The 21,447-nt window shown below is 48.5% G+C and overlaps 2 protein-coding genes across 4 annotated transcripts in view; one reads left to right on the forward strand and one right to left on the reverse strand.

Moving 5' to 3' along the window:
- Window positions 1-195: 195 nt before the first annotated feature.
- Window positions 196-1,263, forward strand: C6H1orf122 (chromosome 6 C1orf122 homolog). The gene is made up of 3 exons (XM_038332546.2): window positions 196-246; window positions 334-535; window positions 787-1,263. Exons 1-3 carry the CDS (start codon window positions 212-214, stop codon window positions 880-882), a joined length of 333 nt encoding a protein of 110 aa, XP_038188474.1. The 5' UTR covers window positions 196-211; the 3' UTR covers window positions 883-1,263.
- A 116-nt stretch (window positions 1,264-1,379) lies between these two features.
- Mtf1 (metal regulatory transcription factor 1) overlaps window positions 1,380-21,447 on the reverse strand; it is a 49,214-nt gene continuing 29,146 nt past the window's right edge. For 2 of the 3 annotated variants that reach the window (XM_038332542.1, XM_038332540.1), the window contains 5 exons: window positions 20,773-20,850; window positions 12,440-12,542; window positions 11,423-12,021; window positions 8,187-8,250; window positions 1,380-6,394 (listed from right to left, as the gene is read on the reverse strand). In XM_038332542.1, coding sequence (XP_038188470.1) covers window positions 6,198-6,394; window positions 8,187-8,250; window positions 11,423-12,021; window positions 12,440-12,542; window positions 20,773-20,850 — 1,041 coding nt within the window. In that variant the 3' untranslated portion in view covers window positions 1,380-6,197. The remainder of the gene's footprint in view (window positions 6,395-8,186; window positions 8,251-11,422; window positions 12,022-12,439; window positions 12,543-20,772; window positions 20,851-21,447) is intronic. The other variant, XM_038332541.1, reaches the window with a different exon arrangement.

The following is a 21,447-nucleotide window of genomic DNA, read 5'->3' on the forward strand; positions in this document are numbered from 1 at the left end:
CAGACCCTCTTCCGGGAGGAAGTGACGCACGCGCACAACTTCCGGCCCCCGAGGCTCGGCCCCGCCTCCGCGCCGGGCAGCTTAAAGGGACCGCGACCCCCAGGCGACTTGAAGGAGACCGGTGGGGACGGGGCGGGGCGCAGCTTAGCGGAGCCCTCGCGCGGCGCCGGGGCGGGGGCGGTCGGCAGGGGGGGGTGGTGGTCGGGCTACGATGGAGTGGGGCCCGGGAGCAGGCTGGTCACGGGGGTGAGAGCGGGCCCTCGGGGCGGGGGGCTGGGGCCGCGACCTCGCGCCGCCCTGCGCCGGCCCTGACGCCGTCTCTCTCCCGGGCAGGGAGGCTGCCGGCGTGGACCGCGGGAAGGCGGGGCTGGGGCTCGGCGGGAGGCCACCCCCGCAGCCGCCCCGGGATGAGCGCGCCCAGCAGCTGCTGGACGCCGTGGAGCAGCGGCAGCGGCAGCTCCTGGACACCATCGCCGCCTGCGAGGAGATGCTGCGGCAGCTGGGCCGCCGGCGTCCGGAGCCGGCTGGTGGCGGGGTCAGTGCCCATTCCGGGCTGGGCCTGGGGAGGTGGGGTCTCCTCACTGACTACACCGGCCAAGCTCGCTCCCGCCCCAGAGGAGGAGGGTGGAAGCGCATCCCCACTGCTCCACACTTAACCTCCTTTGATCTGGGTGAGGTTTTGAAAAAGTACGGTATTGTCGAGATGCCAAGTGGCCTCATCCTTGCGGGGCCTAACCTAAGGCCTTTCCTCCCAGGCTCATTTCCCCCCTTTTCTGTTTCAACTAGAACGGTTCAGCCAAGTCCGGAGCGCCACCCCAGTCAGCTGTATCCGCCAGAGGTGGCCTTCCAAAGGATGCTGGCGATGGAGCTGCGGAGCCTTGACCATTTCCTAGCCGGGCACCCTGACTTCTGTCCCTTTCCAGGGCCGGTGGCTGGACTCTGACCAACTCCCTTCACTAAAGGGGTCAGTCTTCACTGGCAGTTGCTGGTACTTGGCCCTCAGCCTGGGATGGCAACTCTACTAGCAGCTGGGTTCACTCCTACGTCGTCCTGGCTGAAGGCAGTACTGTGTTTTGAAATGTAGCCAACGAATATCCAGTCTGGAGTACTCGGATTCCGGCAGGCCAGCAGTGCTGGCCAGAGTGGTCTGGCCTGCTTTGGGGGTTCCAGGTGGCATTACATGTTCATTTCATGCTTTGGGGGCTCCCAGCCCCACCCCATAAAACACTTCAGCAGAGTATTGATTAAAAGGAAACCTGCAGACTCCTGGTAACCGGCCTTTCCTTTCTGTCCCCCTCCAAGACTTGATGTCTGGGCAGTGGGGAGTGGGGTTGAGAATGTCACCCAGGGACAGGGATGGGAAGTAATGCCACAGGTACTACCAGATTTAAATAAGCATTTAATTAAGATTTCATTAGTATTTAATATTGCTTTTTCAGTTCCAAAAAGTTAAATTTTCACTTCATAGCAGATATTTTAAAGTACAATATTAAGTTTATACAAAATGAGCAATTAAGCAAACACCATTATTTCACATTCTTCAAAAATACAAATTCGTATTTCTTTTTTGGGTTTGGAAGTTTCTTCCTTTGGAAGTACTGAACCTGTAACGTTTTCATATCGCTCAGTGGAAGTCCATTGTTCCCATGTTTTACATTTAAAATAAATTTGATACTTTTACATAATCCAAATAAAACTATTTGGGACTTAAAAACTTGTCACCAAGACCACTGGCCAATGATTTAGTGTGTGTTAGAAAAGAGAATTTGTGGCCTTTTCGGGCTAGGTATGAGCCAGAAAAGCCTGTTTCCAGCCACCTTCCCCAAACTGGAACTAGGGTTAAGTTCACAGGAAAAGGGAATAGTTGCCTGGAACTCCAACCTCAGTGACATTTTCTCCAAAGCACAACAAAAGATGCAGACTGTTGAATCTAACAGCCCTTGGGAGGCCTGAGAACACACGAGGCCAGGACAGACGAGCCTCTGACTTGGCACCACGAGGGCAATGAGGATATTGCAAAAACACCCTAGGTTTTGGTGGAAAAAAGTTTTACGAAAAAATTTCCTGTAAAAAAAGTAGAAACTGCATTGTTGAGAAAGTGACGTGACATTATCACTTATTTTTGGCCCAGTAGGCCACCACCAAAGGAACAATGCATGGTTTTTAAACCCCACTTGTACTATAATAATATCCCTTGACAGATGCAATAACTCGCGTTTTCAGTGCAGACCGAGAAGCCCTCTCGCCACCAGGAGCACCAGTGAGAAATGCCCAGGCTAATGATCAACCCCCCAAGGGCAGGGGCATAAGAAACAAGACCCTTTTGTCTTTGCCCCAAGAATATTCCAGAAACAGGCCAAACAGATTGACCAATCAGAAATATGTATTATCTGGCTTTGTGATTGAACGCCTTCCACCCCAAATAGGAGATGGACGATTCCCCAGCTGTGTCACAGCAGAACTGCTTGCAGACTGCATGGAAAGCTTGCTCTGGCTGAAGGGTTTTTAAAATGCCTCTCGTCTTCAGCTGGGAATTTCAGATGAGGTGGGAGCCCGTGAGGGAGACTATTAGCGGCTTTATGACAAAGCCCGCAGTCTGCTTTGAGCCAACTCAGGTAGTGCAGAGGACAGTACAGAAATGGCTTGTATTGTCCATTCCTTTCTCCAACATATTTCTGATTGGGGGTGTGGAGAAAAAAAAAGCTGTAAACGAGCAATAGCGGTGCAGTTCCACAATCAATAGTTTCAGTGACACTGGAGAAGCCATTACCTTCAATGGATGTGATTACAGATATGAAAGTCTAGAAGGTGCCGGGTCATTACCTGGGAACAACCTGTCCCTTCCCGGAATCATTTTGTCATGGTGAAGAGGAGAAGGACAGCAGGGGGACCAAGAAGTGGTAGAAAGGGGGCTCAACAGTAAGAAGAAAACAGCTGCAGCAGTTCCGCGGAGGGCCTGAGGGGGGCGCCCGGGACTCACAGGGAAGGCTTGCATAGATTGAGCAGCTGCTGAGATGCAGAAGTGTTTCCCTATGGACAGCTTCAGCACAGGGCTGACGGAAAAACAGGCTGGGCCAGGGCCACAAGGGATAACAACTGTCAAGCTACGCATATATTGCACCGAAGTAAGTGCTTTTCTTTTCACACCTCAACTTTTTATTATGAGCAAAAAAAACTTGGTGGAAAGTGCATATATATACATATATACATATACATATATGTATATGTATATATGTATATATATGCACACACACATACACAACAGAAATTGCAGCAATTGGGTTAAAGATAAAGTAACCTAAAGTGCTTTTTATTTTATTATTTCTTTAATATACCAATATGAGGTTCTGCAAATTTGTCCCTCTGGACACATTCAGCATCATACAAAGCCTCAGGAAAACCTCATCTACCTCCATTACCCCGTCAGTCTACTGCCCTGACTTGGAAAACCACCTTTTTCCTACGTATTGACTCTCTGGAAGCGAAGGGAAGACCCCTTGCCTTCTATCTAGAGAGGTCCCCACATCTCAAGGCCTCTCCTTAGCTGTACCAATGATCTTCTGAACTGGAGTAAGCCAATAAATGGCACGACTTCAGTCACCAAACTAGTGCTGCCCCAGAAGGTGGGCCAGACCCTGTCAAGGAGACTGAGCCACCTTCGCTCAGCCTTGCCCACCTGTCTGGGAAGGACCACATTTATAAGGCAGTTTGGCGGGAACAAGATTACTTGACTACCTCTTAAATCCACCAGGTCCACTCTCCACCCTTGCTGTGGACTAGTGTCTTGGAAGGGGCTAAGCCGGAGATGCTAGTGGTGGCCCAGGTGTGCTCTACAGGGTGACAACGGTGAAGGCTGCCATGGGAGGAAGAAAAGGCTTACATCCACCTGCCAGAATCCACTCTGTTTAGCCTTACCTTACCCTAAGTTCATTCCCCTGAGAAACCACTCTCCAGGAAGGGGCTTTCTGGCTCTAGTTTAGCCGGGGTTCTTGGCATTAGAGGCTGGGCTGCTGGGAGGAGGCTGGGAGGAGAGCTGGCACGACCCGGCAGGGAAGGCTGGCTAGCCCACGGAATACACCTGGCCCTGCACAACTACTGGTTTTTAAGCACATTCCTCAATTTCCAAAAGCTATTTGGAGCTGAGAGTCTCTTATGTTCTACAGCCACCCACAAAGACAAATACTTAACGCTTGCAGCTGGAAACATGTCAGCCTTAACACTGCTTAAATGTTTCTTCCATACCTGCAACTGTGGAGAACGAAAAGCCAGTGACCCAGGAAGGGACCATTAAGTGCACAGCTTGAGCTAACCAAGAAGCCATATTTAAACCATTACAACCTTCCACACATCCTCCCTGGGCTCCTTTCCTATGTCAGCTCCCAGCGAACCAGAAAGAACCCCATGGCGTCCCACTCACCGCTCTCCTCAGAAGTCAGAAAGAAACATCAAGGGCCTGACTCAAAGCTTCCTGGTTGGCTGCAACCCACTCCTTCCCATTACCGCTGCCATGACTCTCTTGGTCAGTTGTCCCGAAATATCTTGCCTCTAGACAAGGGCCTTCTGAAAGGACACCATCCTGACGGGCTGCAGGAGGGCAACCTACACAGCTCTCATCTTGTCTGAGCCCCGGACCTTGCTCCGGGAAGGAGGCTGAGACCTCCTCCAGACCCTGGCCCGGCCACTGAGCTTTCCAAGCTGAAGGACAGACGTTCCCGTTTTCCTATGGATTGTACTATATTTGAAGAGGCAGTAACCTGGAGCCAAAGGCAGGTAGATGGACACAATTCTATACACTAATAAAAAAAATCCTAAAACACAACTTAATGAAACATTCCAAATGAGGTAACTTGACTGCAAGCTTCAGGCTTTTTGGTGGAAGGGGAATTTTTGTTTTACCCTGAGTAGAAGATCATCGTTTTCATTTTTATTCCTTTTTGTTTAGAAATCACATCCTTGTTTGCACTGTGCGAGGCTATATGCAAAATCTAGAGATGTGAGGATGGAGATGGGAGGGGATAAACAAAAGCCTGGCTAGACCTGGGTACCACCTGCTACTTCATCCAACCCCCTTAGCTCTGTACCTTCTTGGGAGAAGTGGCCCTCCTGCTCTGAGGCGGCGTGCAGACTCTGGCGGCCACTGGCCATCAGCCCTGCGTTCACTATGAATAAAATGGGGCACTTCCTTAGGAGCGATGCAGTCCAAACTTCTAGCCCTGACAAGCATGGAGAAATGGGAAGAGCCCAGAAGGCAAGGACTTGGCTTTGCTAGAGCCAGCTCTAGCCAGGATCAACAGAGCTGTCAAATTGCCTCAGGGCCCTGCAGAACCACCTCATCACCATAGCCAGGGGCCTGATGCTGCTCGCTTGGATTGAGCAGGATACAGGACAGGCCCCTCTGCATCTACTCCAAGCTCCACAGAAACAAAGAGCCAACAACACAACAATCTCACCCTGTCTAGCTCACAACTCTCACCTGCCCTTGCCACTGCCCACTTCCACAGAACAGTGGTCTGGCCCTCCAGAGAGACGTCACCTCAGATTCAAAAAGACAGAGAGGGAGGAGCAACACGCAGCACACTGCACTTCCTGCCCATCCACAAGGACCCCAGTGCAATGATGGGCAGCACCAAATTGATGGAAACCACACCCGTTCATTTACAACTTTTATGCACACGTAACCTTAGTTTCCAAGTTCACAGAACAATAAGCAAAAGTGACACACAGTGCAGCCAGACAGTCCACTTATAACTTAGCTTTTTTTTCTTTTTCTTTTTTTTTTTTTTTGTTTTTGTTTTCCTCCAAAGATCAGTTCCTTAAAATGGATGTTCCTGGGATATGAGTAAAGAAAATATGTCTGAAAGGTGAGGCTTTCAGATGGCAGATTTCTTCATCCTTCCAATTTCTGACCCCATGATGGCAGCATCACACTCGCTACTTCCTGCTCACCCTGTTCCTGAAGGGGCGCGCACAGGCCCGTCCCCCGAGAGGCTGCTGGCCAGGCCGTCTCCTCCACCCTGCAGGACTGCTTCACTCGGAACTGGATTGGACGGGGCGTCCAGGCTGTGAGGGACAGGAACTCTGACACATCCATGGCACTTAACATTTCGGAGGGTCTGAGGAGCCTCAGCCTGTCTGCTTTGCTCACAGGAGGAGGGTCCAGTAGAGGAGGATGAGGGGGGCAAGGGTGAGGGAGAAGTCTAGGGTGGCAGCTGCAGGGTGGGCCCATCAGGAGGCTGGGGGCTCAGCTCTGGAGGGGGTGGGGAAGAACAGCCCTTTCTCCGGCCGGCTGCCCGCTCCTTGGCAGAGTCCCTGCAGGCACACTGACACTGACAGGCCTCCTCTTGCTTGATGATGATCACAGGAACACTGAGACCGATCTGCTGGACAGAGCTCCCTGTGGGAGAGGCGAGAGAGGAGCAGAGGCAAGATGGGAGGGGAGTAGGGACTGGGAAGAACTGAATGCTACTGAGACCAGGCAGGATAGGCAGGCAAGATGCCATACTTTGGGTTTTGCTAAGCTTTAAATTGAACCAGGTTCTTCCTCAGGGAAAAAGCCTATCAGGTGCTCCCCCATCCCTTTATGATGCTCCCTTCTTAGAAGAGCCACCCACACAATCTAGGATGCACCCTGTCCCTCTCTGGTGCCCATCTGTGTAGGCTACAGCAAATTAGTCTCTTCTTGTCGGCATACTCTAGGCTTGTCCCTTTGCCTAAACTGGCGGGGCAGACAGTGCTGTTCTTTGGAAAAATTATTCTCATCTTTCAAGGTCCAGCTGCTCTGCTTTCTTCCTGCCCCGGTGGTGTTCCCTGAAGGCTGTGCAGACGACAGATCAGCGACAGCCAGTGCTGAGCGCCAGGCAAACGCACGGCATTGCTGCTTGCCTTCTGCACCCTCTTCATACTGCACAGGACCTGCTCGGCTCCTTAGGACCATGTCTGACATATGGGAGATGTCAACTGCTTTCCTCCACAACCAACCTGGTATGTGCATACATTCACATCTGTTCTCAGTTCACGTTCATGTGTATTATGCACAATGTGCTCTGTCTCCATTCTCATTTCACGGTCGTGTATTTGTTTGTTTTGGTTTTTCGAGACAGGGTTTCTCTGTAGCTTTGGAGCCTGTCCTGGAACTCAGAGATCTTCCTCCTGTCTCTGTTTTCCGAGTGCAGGGATTAAAGGCGTGCGCTACCACCGCCTGGCTCATGTGCACTGTGCACACATGTGCTCTGTACTTAGCCAGGTTCTGTGTACAACAGAGCTGAAGGCTATTAAGAGGACATAGGGTGGGAACAAGGTGCTCAGATCTCTCTTGTAAGTTCACTTACAATCCTGGGGGAGTCAATGAATCTCTTTGGGCCCCAACGTTTTTTGTTTTTGAAACCGTTTCTCTTTGTAGCCCTGGCTGGCCTCGAACTCACAGAGATCCGCTTGCCTCTGCCTCCTGAGTGCTGGGATTAAAGATGTGTGCCACCAAGGCCCGGTTAGGTCCCAATTTTTATCTTTCCTTCCTTTTACCCTTATTTTACCCCCTTAATTCACCTGCCACAGCAGGATTTTTACCAGAGTGGACTAGAATTCACTACACGGCCCAGGCTACCCTGGAGCTGAACTCTCTCAATCCTCCTGCCTTAGCCCCACAGTGCTGGCAGGACAGACATGCACCACCATGCCTGGTTCTGGGTTTAATACATGAAAAAGTTCCAAATCAAAGATCTAGCTGAGGGATACAGCTCGGCAGTAGAAAGTCTGACTAGCAGGCATAAGCTGCTGGGTTCAGGCCTCAGTACCAGCAAAAGAGAAAAAAGAAACTGCACTCAAATGAAAGACCTTTCAGCTCTGCTAAGTCCCTGACCCAGATGCTGCTGCTGCTGCTTACTGTAATTAAAAAAGAGCCCCGTGAATTAACAATTGCCCTCTTTAGCATTAGCTGTGATTTAGCCGTTTTCCCCTGGTTCTACTTACAAGCTCCATCACAGGGAAAGCACTTGGACTGGGGAAATGGAACGGAGCCCACATTCTTACCAGCAGCACACTGGCTTCTGGTCACCGTAAGAACATGTTTACTCAGTAAACAATGGAATGTCAACTTAATTGAGGCTGTTTCATGATTTAAAAACCCTTAAAAACTGAAGCAAGGACAAAGAGCCCGTAGAATGTGGCTTTAACGCTGTGGAAGGACATACCTGTGCTACTGGCTACTGGCACTGCAGTGGTGAAATACACCTGCTCGACTTTCGATGCTTGCTGCTGAGGAAAACACAACACAACAAAATCACACTATGGCCACTCCAATATGGCGGCCATCCAAGGCTCCCAAGCCTCCCCAGTTGCAGTGGTCCCCCAGGAAGATAGAAAACCCTCAGTGTTGAGGCATGTCTGTACTGAAGGGTGTTTTGTTTGTGCGCTGAGATGAGGTCACCACACTGTCTCACATTCCATGCTGGCATTATAGCCAGCTTTGTCCCCATTACTTGGCTGTCTCCCAGCTGCCTAGTCCAGTGGATTGTATTTGTCCAAAGACTCCTCCGAGGTTGCTTTTCTCAAGTGATGGCCTTCTTAGAGGGAGTTCTGGGCTAGCTTTGTCCATCCCAATTCTCTTGTGAAAGCTGGAAAGTTCCCTTTGACCCCTCAGGGTCTAGACTGACCACCCAGGGCAGGTTAAGGCTATCTATAATAAACACACAGGACTCCGAAGGCTCAGGAGAGTTCCGCTGTGGGTTTTAGACTTGGCTAAACCAGATTCATGTCCAGGCAAATGAATGGACTTTTTCATTTGTTTTTGTTTTGTCTTATGGAACAAGCTCTCACTGTGTAGCCCGGCTGCGACAAATCTGCGATCCACCTGCCTCCACCTCCCATGCTGACACTGCAGCCACATGACTTGAGTCATTAGAGCCCCGGTTTCCTATAAAGGCTGGGAAGCTAACTGAAGAGCCTTAAAGGCTGCTGAAGATGAATGAGGTGGTATACGAGAACACGCAGCTTAGAGCAGACAGTACACATCAGCTCTTGTGTACTGTCTGGTGTTCCTATAAAGACCACAAACTGTGCAAAGGCGCACAGCACTCAGGAGTTCAAGGCCAGCCTCGGTTCATAGTGAGTTTGAGACCAGACCTAATGTAATATTCCTCATCTCAAAAAATGAAACAAACAAAAAAATCCTGTACTAGAATCTCACTTTACTTCCTAATATATTAAGGGTTGCTGGGGGTTGGAGCTCAGCATTTGAGAGCATTGGTTGCTCTTCCAGAGACCAGAGTTCAATTCCCAGCACCTACATAGTAGCACACAGTGGCATCTACATGGCTGTCTCTATCTCTAGTTCCAGCTGCCCTCTTCTGGCCTCCACTGGCACTGCACACAGGTGGTACACACACATAAAAGCAATTTTCAGAAGTATGTTTGTCTTCTTGCCTTAAAGGGGCTTTGTTTCGATCCTACTTTAAGACCATCCGTGCTTCACTCAGAGTCTGGGAAGAACCTGACTTCTAGCGAAAATATAAACAGAACTATGAGACAGAATGGTGGACGGCAGCGGAATGTGGCCCAGTAGCAGGGCACGGGCAGTCTAGCCCCAGTACAGGGGGTAAAAAAGAAGAGATGGGAGACACAAGTGTCTGGTCCTCCCCCACCACCCCTTTTTTCTTTACTTTTTAGTTGGGGAGGGTGGAGACATAGGATCTTTATAGCCCAGGTTGGCCTTAAACTTAGTTCTCTTGCCTATGCCTCCTGAGCAAAGGGATTATAGGGATGAGGCCCATAGTGAAATATATGTAAACGATTCACTTGGGCAAAGAATGACATTTGCTTTAACAGCTCCCAAGGGCAGATCCAGAAAAACAGTGCAGACTCTAAGCCGGCAGATGGGAGAGAAGACTGGAAAGCCACTCCAGTGGCCCTGATCATCCACAGGTGTCGCCACGCCATTTCTAAACTTACTCTCCATGCACAAATTTCCCTCTGCAGTTCCTCCCACTTCCCACCCAATTCCTAGCCATGGCTCAAGGCCCACTTGACTTGACCTGTGTGACCATGCAAGCCTCTGAGTGTCTGGCCACTCCAGAGGTAGCACAGCTCTGGGGACAAGGCTCCACCTTGCCTTGTATGGGCTAGTCACTCTATGATGGTTTCTGAGGGCACCAGGCTAGCACGAGGTGGACAGACATACAGACAACACATTCATACACAAAAACTAAAAATGAAACTGGGAAAGACTAAAAGAGGGCTGGCAAGAGAGTTTAGTGGACCCTGGTGTGGTGGCCACACCTTTAATCCCAGCACTCGGGAGGCAGAGGCAGGCAGAGCTCTGTGGGTTCAACACCAGCCTGGTCTACAGAGTGAGTTCCTGGACAGCCAGGGCTCTGTAGAGAGACCCTATCCAAAAACAAATAAACAAAAAAACCTTAGTAGGTAGAAACACCTGCCACCAGGAAATATCTCCCACAAGTTGTCCTCTGAGCTCCACACGTGCCATGGCACACATGTGCCCCCTCTCAACAAGAAACAAACACCCTATCAGAGTGTATGGTCATTCCTTTCACATACAGTAAAAGCTCAGCGAAAGGGCTTTGTTTTGTTTTGCTTCACTGCTGGTATTATTGGGCTCTTTGCCTGTTGGTAATATTAATATTTTAGTCTCTTTACTTGAATGTACATCTTAAATAAATCATGCCTTTCATTTCTCTGTATCTTCCTGCACAGAATCTGGCAAATACTAAGCTCTCAAAGCACACTGACATTGTGGTCAAGTGACTTCCAGAGTCAAGACCAAATGCATTCTTAGAAAAGTACCCTGGGGCCTGGAGTGTGCTTGGTGGTAGAGCATTAGCCCAGCACGTGTATGGCAAGGAGTCTGATCCCTTGTATTGCAAAAAGAAAAGAAGAAAATAAACAGATCTGCTTCCCGGACACTTCCTGGGCCTTTGGGGTCTGCTGGCTGCTTCCTTTCATAGGAGAGTCCAATCTTTTGACAGCACAGGGTAATGATGTGGTCTGCTAACGCTGAGCCAAACTCTGCCATCCTGGGACACATGCAGCCATAGGCCACAGGCTGGGCGTGCCTGTGTGGCACTAGATGATGTGATTAGCTTTAGAGGAAATATTTATTCAGATATCTTCACTAGGTCAACTTTGAAATTATTTTTCTTCATCTATATCTTACATACTGATCCATTCCCTGGGATCTGCAACATTTTACTGGGAAGAATAGCTACATGGATACATGTTTTAAGATAGACAAACTGGCCATTTCCCCTTTGAAATAAAAGACTGAAGGCTGAGGATCTACTCAATGGTAGAGCACTTGCCTTGCGTATGTGAAGGTTCAATCCCCATTACTACTAGAGAAAAGAAAGGAAGGAAGGGACGTGTCTGCTACACACACTTCATCCCACTGGGTGTGCTTATGAGTGATACTTACAATCTGTTCTTGGTTTTGTGGTGAACTGGTGGCACCATTCAATATCCACTGTAAGTTCTGTTCTCCCATGACTAGGCTGGACTGCAGGATTGCCGTGTTAGGAGTTGGGGTGATGGTTATGGTAGGATTATTAGTTAGGACAGAGTTGGCACCCAGGGGCAGAGTCCGGACCATAGCAGGCAGGGGCTCAGTAGTACTTTGTGGTGGGGCTGGTGCTGGCACAGCTGCTGCCACTGCTGCCGCTGCTGCGGGTGCCCCAGCAACTACAGAAAGTCCTGGTGCGATGGTCTGGGGTGGGGCCTGGGGGTGCGGAAGAAACTCTTGATGATGAGCAGCAAACTGTGTGCTGTGGGGAACAGGCACTTCTGGAGGTTGCAAGAGAGCAGGGGGGCTGCCAAATGCAGCCGGCTGGGAACCAGGTCCTAGGGAGGGAGCAGGTGGAGGAGCGGACGGAGCTGAGGCTGGCAGCAAAGGCTGGGGTGGCTCAGAGATGCCAGGCTGCAGTACAAGTGGAAGAGATAAAGACGCTGAGTTTCCTGCAGGCGGTGGGACGTCACTGACTGACTCTGCGTCACCATTAAAACTCTCGATCAAGGCAGCTGGCAAAGAAAAGAAGAAGAAACCTGTATCCACGCCCGAAGCTTCATAGGCACCACAAACACAGTCTTTATGGGCCAATTACTTCACGGCTAGCTGGCCTGGCTTCCTGATCAAGCACACTTTATAAAGACTAAATGTAACCAGAACAAAAGTACCCTGTGGTTCTTCTGCAAAGAGAAGAGGCAAGTTTTCTGGCATGATTAGTCAGAAGACATCTGGTCCTGGAAAGCTGTATTGTACAGACATTCCATTCCAGCGGTGTTACCTACACGTCAGATTTGCGGGTCCCACCCACTCATGAACAGAGCAGTACACTAGAAGGAAAAATGTCCACAGAAATCCAACAAGAGACTGAAAAGAAGACCTTCCCCGTGCACCCCGGGGAGTTGGTTAAGGACGAGGTAAAAGCATACATACCTGTCTGCAGAGGGTCATCCTGAACTGCAGGGTCATCTGAGTTCTGGAACATTGATTCAAAGATGATTGCTGGTGAAATTGTGCTGAGGTCCTGGTCCTGTGTCTGAAAGGGAGAAAGGTGAGATGCATCATCCTGAGGAAGTCTCCCCTTGACAAACATCCACAATAAGCAGGGGGACAACCCTCTGATAGGATTCCTCTTCCTTTCTCCCTTCTGTAGGTACTGAGACTGAACCCGGGGCCCTGCACACCTTGGGCAAGCATTCTACTCCCAAGCTTCATCCCCAGTACTCAATTTTTTTTTTTTTTTTATTTTGAGACAGAGTCCCATTAAATTGTTCAAGCTGGTCCTGAATTGATCAAGTCTTTGTCTTATAGGACCGGGATCACAGGTGCAAACCATCATGGGCAGCATCATCTCCATCTCCTGCAAAGGGACGTGTATTTCCCTGAAGCTGAGCCATGAGGAATCAGCAGCTCTGGCTTGCAAGTCAATGACTAGTTCTGCTCATATAAAGATTCATCAGAATGCAGGCACATGTTCAGGGATGCTGTTTGCATCATGCATCAGCAGAGGCAAATAGCTGTGACAGAAACTACGGGCTCCGCAAAGCCTGCAATATTCACTCTACCATGTTTATGTGGAGGGGGCTTGGGGATGGGCCAGGGCTTGGAGGTGAGGTGCACCCTGGACCCACACGGTGCTAACAACCATCTATAACTCTAGTTCCAGGGGTTTCAACACTCTTTTCTGGCTTCCACGGGCAATAGTCATGCAATGTTCAAGCAAAACACTCATGTACATAAAAATAAATCTAAATCTTATAAACCGTGTTTTAAAAGACCAAATTCTGCATACAAATGAGACTATAATCTGACTATTACTGCTATAATTTGCCACATGGAAACTCATGTTAATTGAGCCAAAATGATTCCATTTTTTAAAAAGAGAAAGAAACTCATGCTAGGGCTTAATTCCCCATAAAGCTTAGGGAGTGGAGATCAGATAAGATCACCGCAGTGAGGTCTAACACTTAGTGCTACGGGCTTCACAAAACAGGAAGAGGTCAGGCCTGACAGCACAAGCCTTTAATCCAAGCAACTGGGAAGGGGGGGGGGGGGAGGTTGTGGTGGATCTTTGTCAGTTCCAGGCTAGCTGGTCTACATAATGAGTTACAGGATAGCCTGTCTAAAAAAATAAGAAAGAAAGAGAAGAGACACGGATATACACACTCAAATTTCCTGCCAAAAAGACTACTACTAAAGCCAGATATGGCTCACATCTGTCACCCAGTATACAAGTGTCAGAGACAGGGAGATAGAAACTCCAAGGCCAACCCAAGTTCAAGGCTAACCTGGGCTACATGTGGAGGATCCTGTCCCACAAAATAAAGGAAGGGGGTAAGGGTTTAATGTGTTTGCCATGCAAGCTGAAGATCTGAGTTTGGATGCCTAGCATCCACACCTCCACACAATAAATGAATAAATATAAATATGGCAATAACAAAAGGCACATACAGTGGTGCATGTCTGTGATCCCAGCACTGGGGAGGCAGAGTCAGGGGGATCCCTGGAGCTTGCTGACCAGCCAATCTAGCCACAATGCTGAGCTCCAGGGTCAGTAAGAAATCCTGCCCCAAAAACTAAAGTAGAGAGTGTCAGAGGAAGACAACTGATGACGACTTCTGGTCTCCACCAGCATGAGCTCAACTGCACACCGGCACACACCGGCGCACACACACATCCTGCCCATCATGACTGCACACACATGAGCACGCACACGTCCTGCCCATCACGACTGCACACCTGCACACACAGGAACACACACACACATCCTGCCCATCACGACTGCACACCTGCACACACACATCCTGCCCATCATGACTGCACACCTGCACACACAGGAGCACACACACACACATCTGGCCCATCACGACTGCACACCTGCACACACAGGAACACACACACGTCCTGCCCATCACGACTGCACACCTGCACACATAGGAACACACACACATCCTGCCTATCACGACTGCACACCTGCACACACAGGCGCACACACACATCCTGCCCATCATGACTGCACACCTGCACACACACACACATCTGGCCCATCACGACTGCACACCTGCACACACAGGAGCACACACACATATCTGGCCCATCACGACTGCACACCTGCACACACAGGAGCACACACACACACACACATCCTGCCCATCACGACTGCAAACCTGCACACACAGGAACACACACACACACAGTTGGCCCATTGACTATGGGCTTCCAGAATCATGAGCCAAAATATCTTTTCTGTAAAAGTTGGTCTGTGGTATACTGTTATCAGCAATGGAAAACAGACTGAAACAATTCCCTGCAGTTTGCACTGCTTCTATAGTAGTGACATCGTATCTTTCAAGGTCATTACATAGCATCTATGACATTCTAATATGTGCCACAGTAAGAAATCAAAACAACCTAAGAACCCCAGTGACAAAAAACAGTGAAAGCCCTATACTTAACAAAAGCCAGAGGTCAAAAGCATTTAAAAATTAAAAGGTGGAGCTGCAGAGATGGCTCAGTGGTTAAGGGCACAAATTGCCCTTGCAGAACTCAGTTCCCAGTACCCATGTCTCCCAAATGCCTGGAACTCAAACTCCAGAGAAATCTGATGCCATTGGCCTCCATAGGTGTCTGCACCTACCTCGCCCATACACACAAAACTTAACAAAATGAAAAGAAGCTACAACTTTCCTGTCCACTGTCCATTTCCATCTCAGAGTCCTGCATGGCCAAGGCATCAGCCCACAAAATCTGGGAAAACAGGATGGCAGCAGGGTAGGGACCGGAGTGCTACGACAGCCTGCGGCAGATGTATTCTAGTTGTCTACGACTTCAATCAAATGCATCCTGGAACAGTGCAAGCCAGGGACCCCCATAGTTTAAGTCAGGGTTAAAACACAGATTTTATGTGAACTGCAAATAAAAGTAACTGAAAGCAATCTACCCAGGCATGGTGGCTCTTGCCTCTAACCACAGTCCTGGCGGCTGAAGATGAGCAGCTCTGTTAAAGCTGGTCTGGGCTCCAGGGTGAGGTACTATCTCAAAAGAATAAATTTAAAAATGAGAAAAAGGGGGGGGGGTTTGGGAAGGAGGAAGACAAAGAAGGAACTTGGGGATGGGTCAGGGGATAAAGGGTAAAGGTGTCTGCCACACAAGTGTGAAGACCTGAGTTTGAATCCCCAGAAGACACACAAAAAAAAAAGCTAGACAGAGCAGCAGGAGCCTGTGCAATCCAGCATTCAACAGCCAGAGAAACAGGAGACAGAATACCCAGGTCAGAACCCAGTGAGCCTGATGGGAAAACTACAGACTCTGCAGCCTCAAAACAACAGGGAAGGCACGAACCAACACCTGAGGCTCTGCTCTGACTTGTGCACAGTGGCTCTTGCATGTTCTCAACAACACATGGGGGGGGGGGAGTGCACTGTGTAAGGGTCTCATGGTTCATGCCTCTAATTCCAGCACTCAGAGACAGCAGGACTGCTGTGAGTTTGAGGACAGATCCTATTTCAAAAGAAGACACTATATTATAAATCAAAATAAGCCTGTCTGGGTGGGGCTTTGTCCCAGCTGCCAGCTTATCTTCCAGGTGTTCTGCAAGGACTCTGCTAGTGGACAGAGAGCTCAAGGGCTGCCTTGCTGCTCACAGACGTGGTGCCTGGGGCTGTCCCCCATCAAGAAAGTCCTTAGTTCAGAACTGCTCCAAGGCAGTTATTCTACTCTGATTCCCTCTGCTGCAAGAACCAGTTGGGGGTCGGGTGTGGTGCTACAGGCCTTTAATCCCTGCCAGCATTGGGAAGCAGAGACAGGAGGGTCTCTGTGAGTTCAAAACTAAAACGAAGTCAACCAGACAACCAAAAAGAATAAGGGGGAAGCACAGTCACTGACTTGGCAGTATGGGGAGAATGGCAGCAACCTGTGCAACAATGCTACTGCCCTGCCCAGCTGAGTTAGGACTCGGGCCAAGGCGGCTATGACTTTCAGATTCTGCACTGTGACTTAAAAAGCCAAACACACACACACACACACACACACACACACACACACACACACACACATGAGGGGGGGAGAGAGAGAATGAGAGAACAATTCTATCACATACACACATATACACTTCGCATGTATATCTAGATGTGTGGCAGACACAAGTCTACGGAACACTTTTGGATGTCTACCAACAGTGTCCTCAGCATGAGTGTGTGTAGAGAGCAGAGGCTGAAGTTGACTGAACTTTATTATGCTCTACTTTTATTCAGTTTTCAGACAGTTCACCAGACATGGAGCTTGCCATTCACCTAGACTGGGGCTGACAGGTGCTCACCGCCACGTATGACTTTTACGTAGGCGATGGAGATCCAAACACAGGTCTGGACATCCACTTCACTCACTATGCCGTCTCCCTAGCACCCCATCTTTTATTCTGCTGATGTCTTAGAAACGTTGGTGATGAGCTGGGGAGAAGGTGCCATTGCTATTCAAGCATGAGGCATGAGGACTTGAGTTGAAGTTCCCAGTGCATGCGTGTGTGAACTCACACATACACCAAAAAAAACAAGGAAGGAAGGAAGGAAGGAAGGGAGGGAGGGAGGGAGGGAGGGAGGGAGGGAGGGAGGGAGGGAAGAGGATGGCATTGCTGCCTGAGCACATATAATCCTAGTGTTTATGGAGGCCAAGACGAGAATCCCATCAGCCCTAGTTCCAGAGCAAGATGCCTGACATTGCCCTTTGACTCATCTGTGATGGAGGAGGGTCATCTGTCTGTCTGTTGTTTCACTGGTTAATTAATAAAGAAAACTGCTTGGCCTGATAGGACAGAAAATTAGGTAGGCGGAGTAGACAGAACAGAATTGTGGGAGAAAGACGGGGGGGGGGGGGGGTGTCAGGCAGACGCCTCAGGCAGTCGCCATGCTTCTCCTCTCTGAGACAGATGCAGGTTAAGATCTCTCTTGGTAAGCGACCACCTCGTGGTGCTACACAGATTACTAAATATGGGTTAAAGCAAGATGTGAGAATTAGCCAATAAAAGGCTGAAACTAATAGGCCAGGCAGTGTTTAAATGAACACAGTTTCCGTGTAATTGTTTCGGGTAGAGCTAGCCAGGTGGCGGGACGCAGCCAGCTCGCCTCATCACTACACATCCGTATACAGATATACACACATCACACATACAAAAACAGGAAGGAATAAAAATATTGGTTATGAAACCTAATGCTTTAATTTTTTTTCTATACTTATTTCTAGAGAGGCCTTCACTGCGCAGCTCCAGCTGGCCACTATATAAATCAACTTCAAATTTATAGCAATTCTCCTGCCTCTACCTTCCAAGAGCTGGGATTACAGGTGTGCAACACCACACAGGGCTACAAATTAATTCTTTTTATTTCTTTTCTTCTCTCTCTCTTTGGCTTTTCCAGTCAGGGCTTCTTTATATAATAGCTCTGGCTGTCCAGGAACTCACAGAGATCTGCTTGCCTCCACCTCCCAAGTGTTGGGATTTAGGCGTGCGCCACCACCACTGCTCAGCTACAATTAATTTCTTAAGCTGAGTGTTTTGAGAGAAAAGACAAACAGAAGCAAGCGGAAAGACCAAGCCATGAGAACGTCATCTATCTGTGCTGTGCCATGGTGCGTGACTTATCAGGCAGCTTACGTATGGTTGTGTCCCTCTGTGAATGCACAACGCTCCCCAGTGAAGGTTCCAAATCACAGAACAAGAAAGAGGGAGGCAGGGAGAGGAAGAGCCAGAGAGAGGGAGGAAGGGTGGGTGCTGAAGCCCCCGCCAGGCTTCAAAGCAAAACCCCTGGCTGGAGAATTAGTGGGAATGACTCTCCAAAGCAGAGAGAGGTGAGGACAGGCTGAGCTCTGGCTCAGAGTAGGAAAAACAGCAGGAGCTGTCCAGGTCCAGATGACCTCAGAGCTCAGCAACCAAAAGGCCCAGAGACCACACCCTGCTCAATCCAGCCCCTTCTCAAAAGGCTGGAGCAAACAAGTTCCTTTCTAGGACACATGCACACAGATACTCTCAAGATGATAATGTCATACAATTTACCATTTGATCACACCATGCCCCAATTATTAAGAAATATCACATTAGTCTGACTGCTTTAAGGAACTGTGACCTTGGTTTGAAAGACTGAACAAACTCTTTCCAAATCTGGGCTACACACAGGGTACCAGGAGCATAATAGTTAGACTAGGGGATAGGATTCCTCACTTGACACAGGTAACTATGCTGGAGACGGCTTCACTTTTCACAAACGTCTTAATGGTTCCCATTTGTCAGGTGTCTTCCCCAGTGGCCTCAGAGTTCCCCAAAGCTTGCAAGTCTTTGTCATAGTTCTGGCCAGCACGGACTTCTCAGCTATGTAATACAGTTAAATGCTGGGCTTCCAGATGTCTCTGTTGGTAAAGGAGACTGCCCTTGCCTGTCTGATGTCCTTAGTTCAATCCCCAGGACCCAAAAGTTGTCTTCTGCCCTCTGTATGTGTGCTGTGGTATGTATTTGTACACACAAGTCAACATTAGTACACACACATGGACTAAATAAATGTTAAAAGGATACTCTACCCAGAAGTCTTAGGTTAGGTAACTCAGAGGGCATCCTACGACATCTAGAGTATAAACTTTAGAAAATTTGTTCTGTAATATGAATGACAATCATATGGAATAGTCAATGTTTTTCACCTTTGTTACTCCAGACTAAGCTATCTCCAACTTAATAATGATTCTCTTCTGTTTCTTGCTATTACGTCTTACCTACAAATCTTTCCATGTGGTTTCTTTGCGTTCCTTCAAGTACACACATGCACAGAAGCACGGCATACTATGGACAGCGGAGGACAACCCTTGAGGCCAATTCTCTATTGCCTGGAGACTCCAGAAACTGAACTTAGCTCACCAGGCTCGAGTGGCAAGCACTTTCTCCACTGAACTATCTTGACAGCCCCTGGTTTTGAATTATCTGACTTAATTTTCAGTTCTAAATGAACTTTTTTTAAAAAAAAAAAAATAGCATAGCTTCTTGAATCTTCAATCTTGCTGCAATCACTTTAATGAACATATATCAAGCTTGACTTGGATTATTTTATTTATTAGAGGTTCACTTACATAGTATAGGTTGACCACAAATTACTGGCTCAGCTTCCAAAGCACTAGGATTAGAAACATGTACCCCCCCCCATACCTGGTTTCATTTTTATATAGTTTCTACTTCTCCACCAAGACTTCCTATTTGCATAAACATATTCACTTATGTCTATGAGCAAATGCTAGCTATGAAAATTTTCTATCTGGGATGAGGATTTAGATCAAGGGTAGAATACTTGCCTAGCAAGCATTGAGGCCCTACATGAAAGTTCCCAGCACCACACACACACACACACACACACACACACACACACACACACACGCACGCACGCACGCACGCACGCACGCACGCGAGCTGAGGTAGAACTCAGGGAACTGCACTTGCCTAAATCTCCAAGTACACTTTTTAATATCACTGTAGCTATGCTGACCGTGTGGCTGTAAGGAGAGCACATACACTTTAATGTATATTTCTTGTTTAGAGACAGGTCTCGCTGCTCTCAGAATGGTCTCCAACTGAGAGGCTCCAGTGATCTCCTGCCTCAGTGACCCCCATGGCACTCCAGGTGCACCGTGACACCCAGATAAGAACCTACGTTCTCACAGGGCTACCACTTACAGTATCAACTCCCACACCGTAAAATAAGGTTATTCTAGTTCAGCATGCTGGCTCACCCCAGTGGTCCCGTATCTGGATGGCTGAAGGAAATCTAGTCTGGGCATAAACTTCAAAATCAGTGTAGAGAACCATAGTATCAGCTGGATTGCACACACTCAGGCCCCACGTAATGATCTGCTAGCGCACTGTGGAACCACAGTGACAAATATGAGTGGAGACCTGCACAGCAAGCCCACTAAGGTGAGCTCGAAGGAGGAAGCGGCCTAAGGCAGGTGAGATGCGGGGTTGACACAAGTCCAGGAACTCCTATTCTGACTTTCCTAACTAGACCTCAAGTTCCCTGAGGCCAAACCACACCTTCCTAATTGTGCCGGAAGCTGCATAGTGGCTGCTGGAACATTATTCAGTGAATATTTGCCTAAGTTATTAAAATAAGAAATCTTCTGGGGTCAAAAGGCCATCAAAGGCATTTCCAGAGTAGCCACCGAACACAACCAGATCTGGGAGGCTGCAGCGTCGCCTCCCTCGGTTTTCGCAGGAGTCCCTCTAGCGCCCTCCGACTTACTGCACTGGAATTTTCTTGCAGTTCAGAATCCGTGGACAGAAGGCCCAGCTCACTCAGATAAAGTGAGTGATTTGTATCCTGTGAAAGAAAAAAAATAATGTAAAATATATATATATATATATATAAATATATAAAAAATAAGTAAAATTATAGCAGCACAATACACAATAAAATACTTGATTTCCAAGTCCCTATGGTTCCAAATGTCTGTATGTGTGACCTAAGAAAGGTCAGACACATCCAAAGCAGGGGCTAAGTAGATAGTTCATTAAAAAGAAAACAAAAACAAACTTACAAAGAAAACCCCTTCGTATTCTTTTTTTAAAAGATTTATTTATTTATTATGGATACAATGTTCTATCTGCATGTTTGACTGCACACCAGAAGAGGGCAACAGATCTTGTCACAGCTGGTTGTGAGCCACCACGTGGTTGCTTGGAACTGAAATAAGGACCTCTACCTCTGGAAGAACAGCTGATGCTCTTAACCTCGGCCATCTCTCCAGCCCCCCTCTGTATTATTAGAATACCTCTGCTCCATTCCCAGTTCTTCTGAGGTAGAATGTCACATAACCCAGCATGGCTTTTGATTCTCTAGGCAGCCATGCCCTTGAATTTATGACCATCCTGCCTCCACCTCCCAAGTGCTGGGATTGCAGGTATGAGACACCATGAT

Source organism: Arvicola amphibius, chromosome 6 (genome assembly GCF_903992535.2).
Source record: "Arvicola amphibius chromosome 6, mArvAmp1.2, whole genome shotgun sequence".
NCBI classification, from domain to species: Eukaryota; Metazoa; Chordata; class Mammalia; order Rodentia; family Cricetidae; genus Arvicola; species Arvicola amphibius.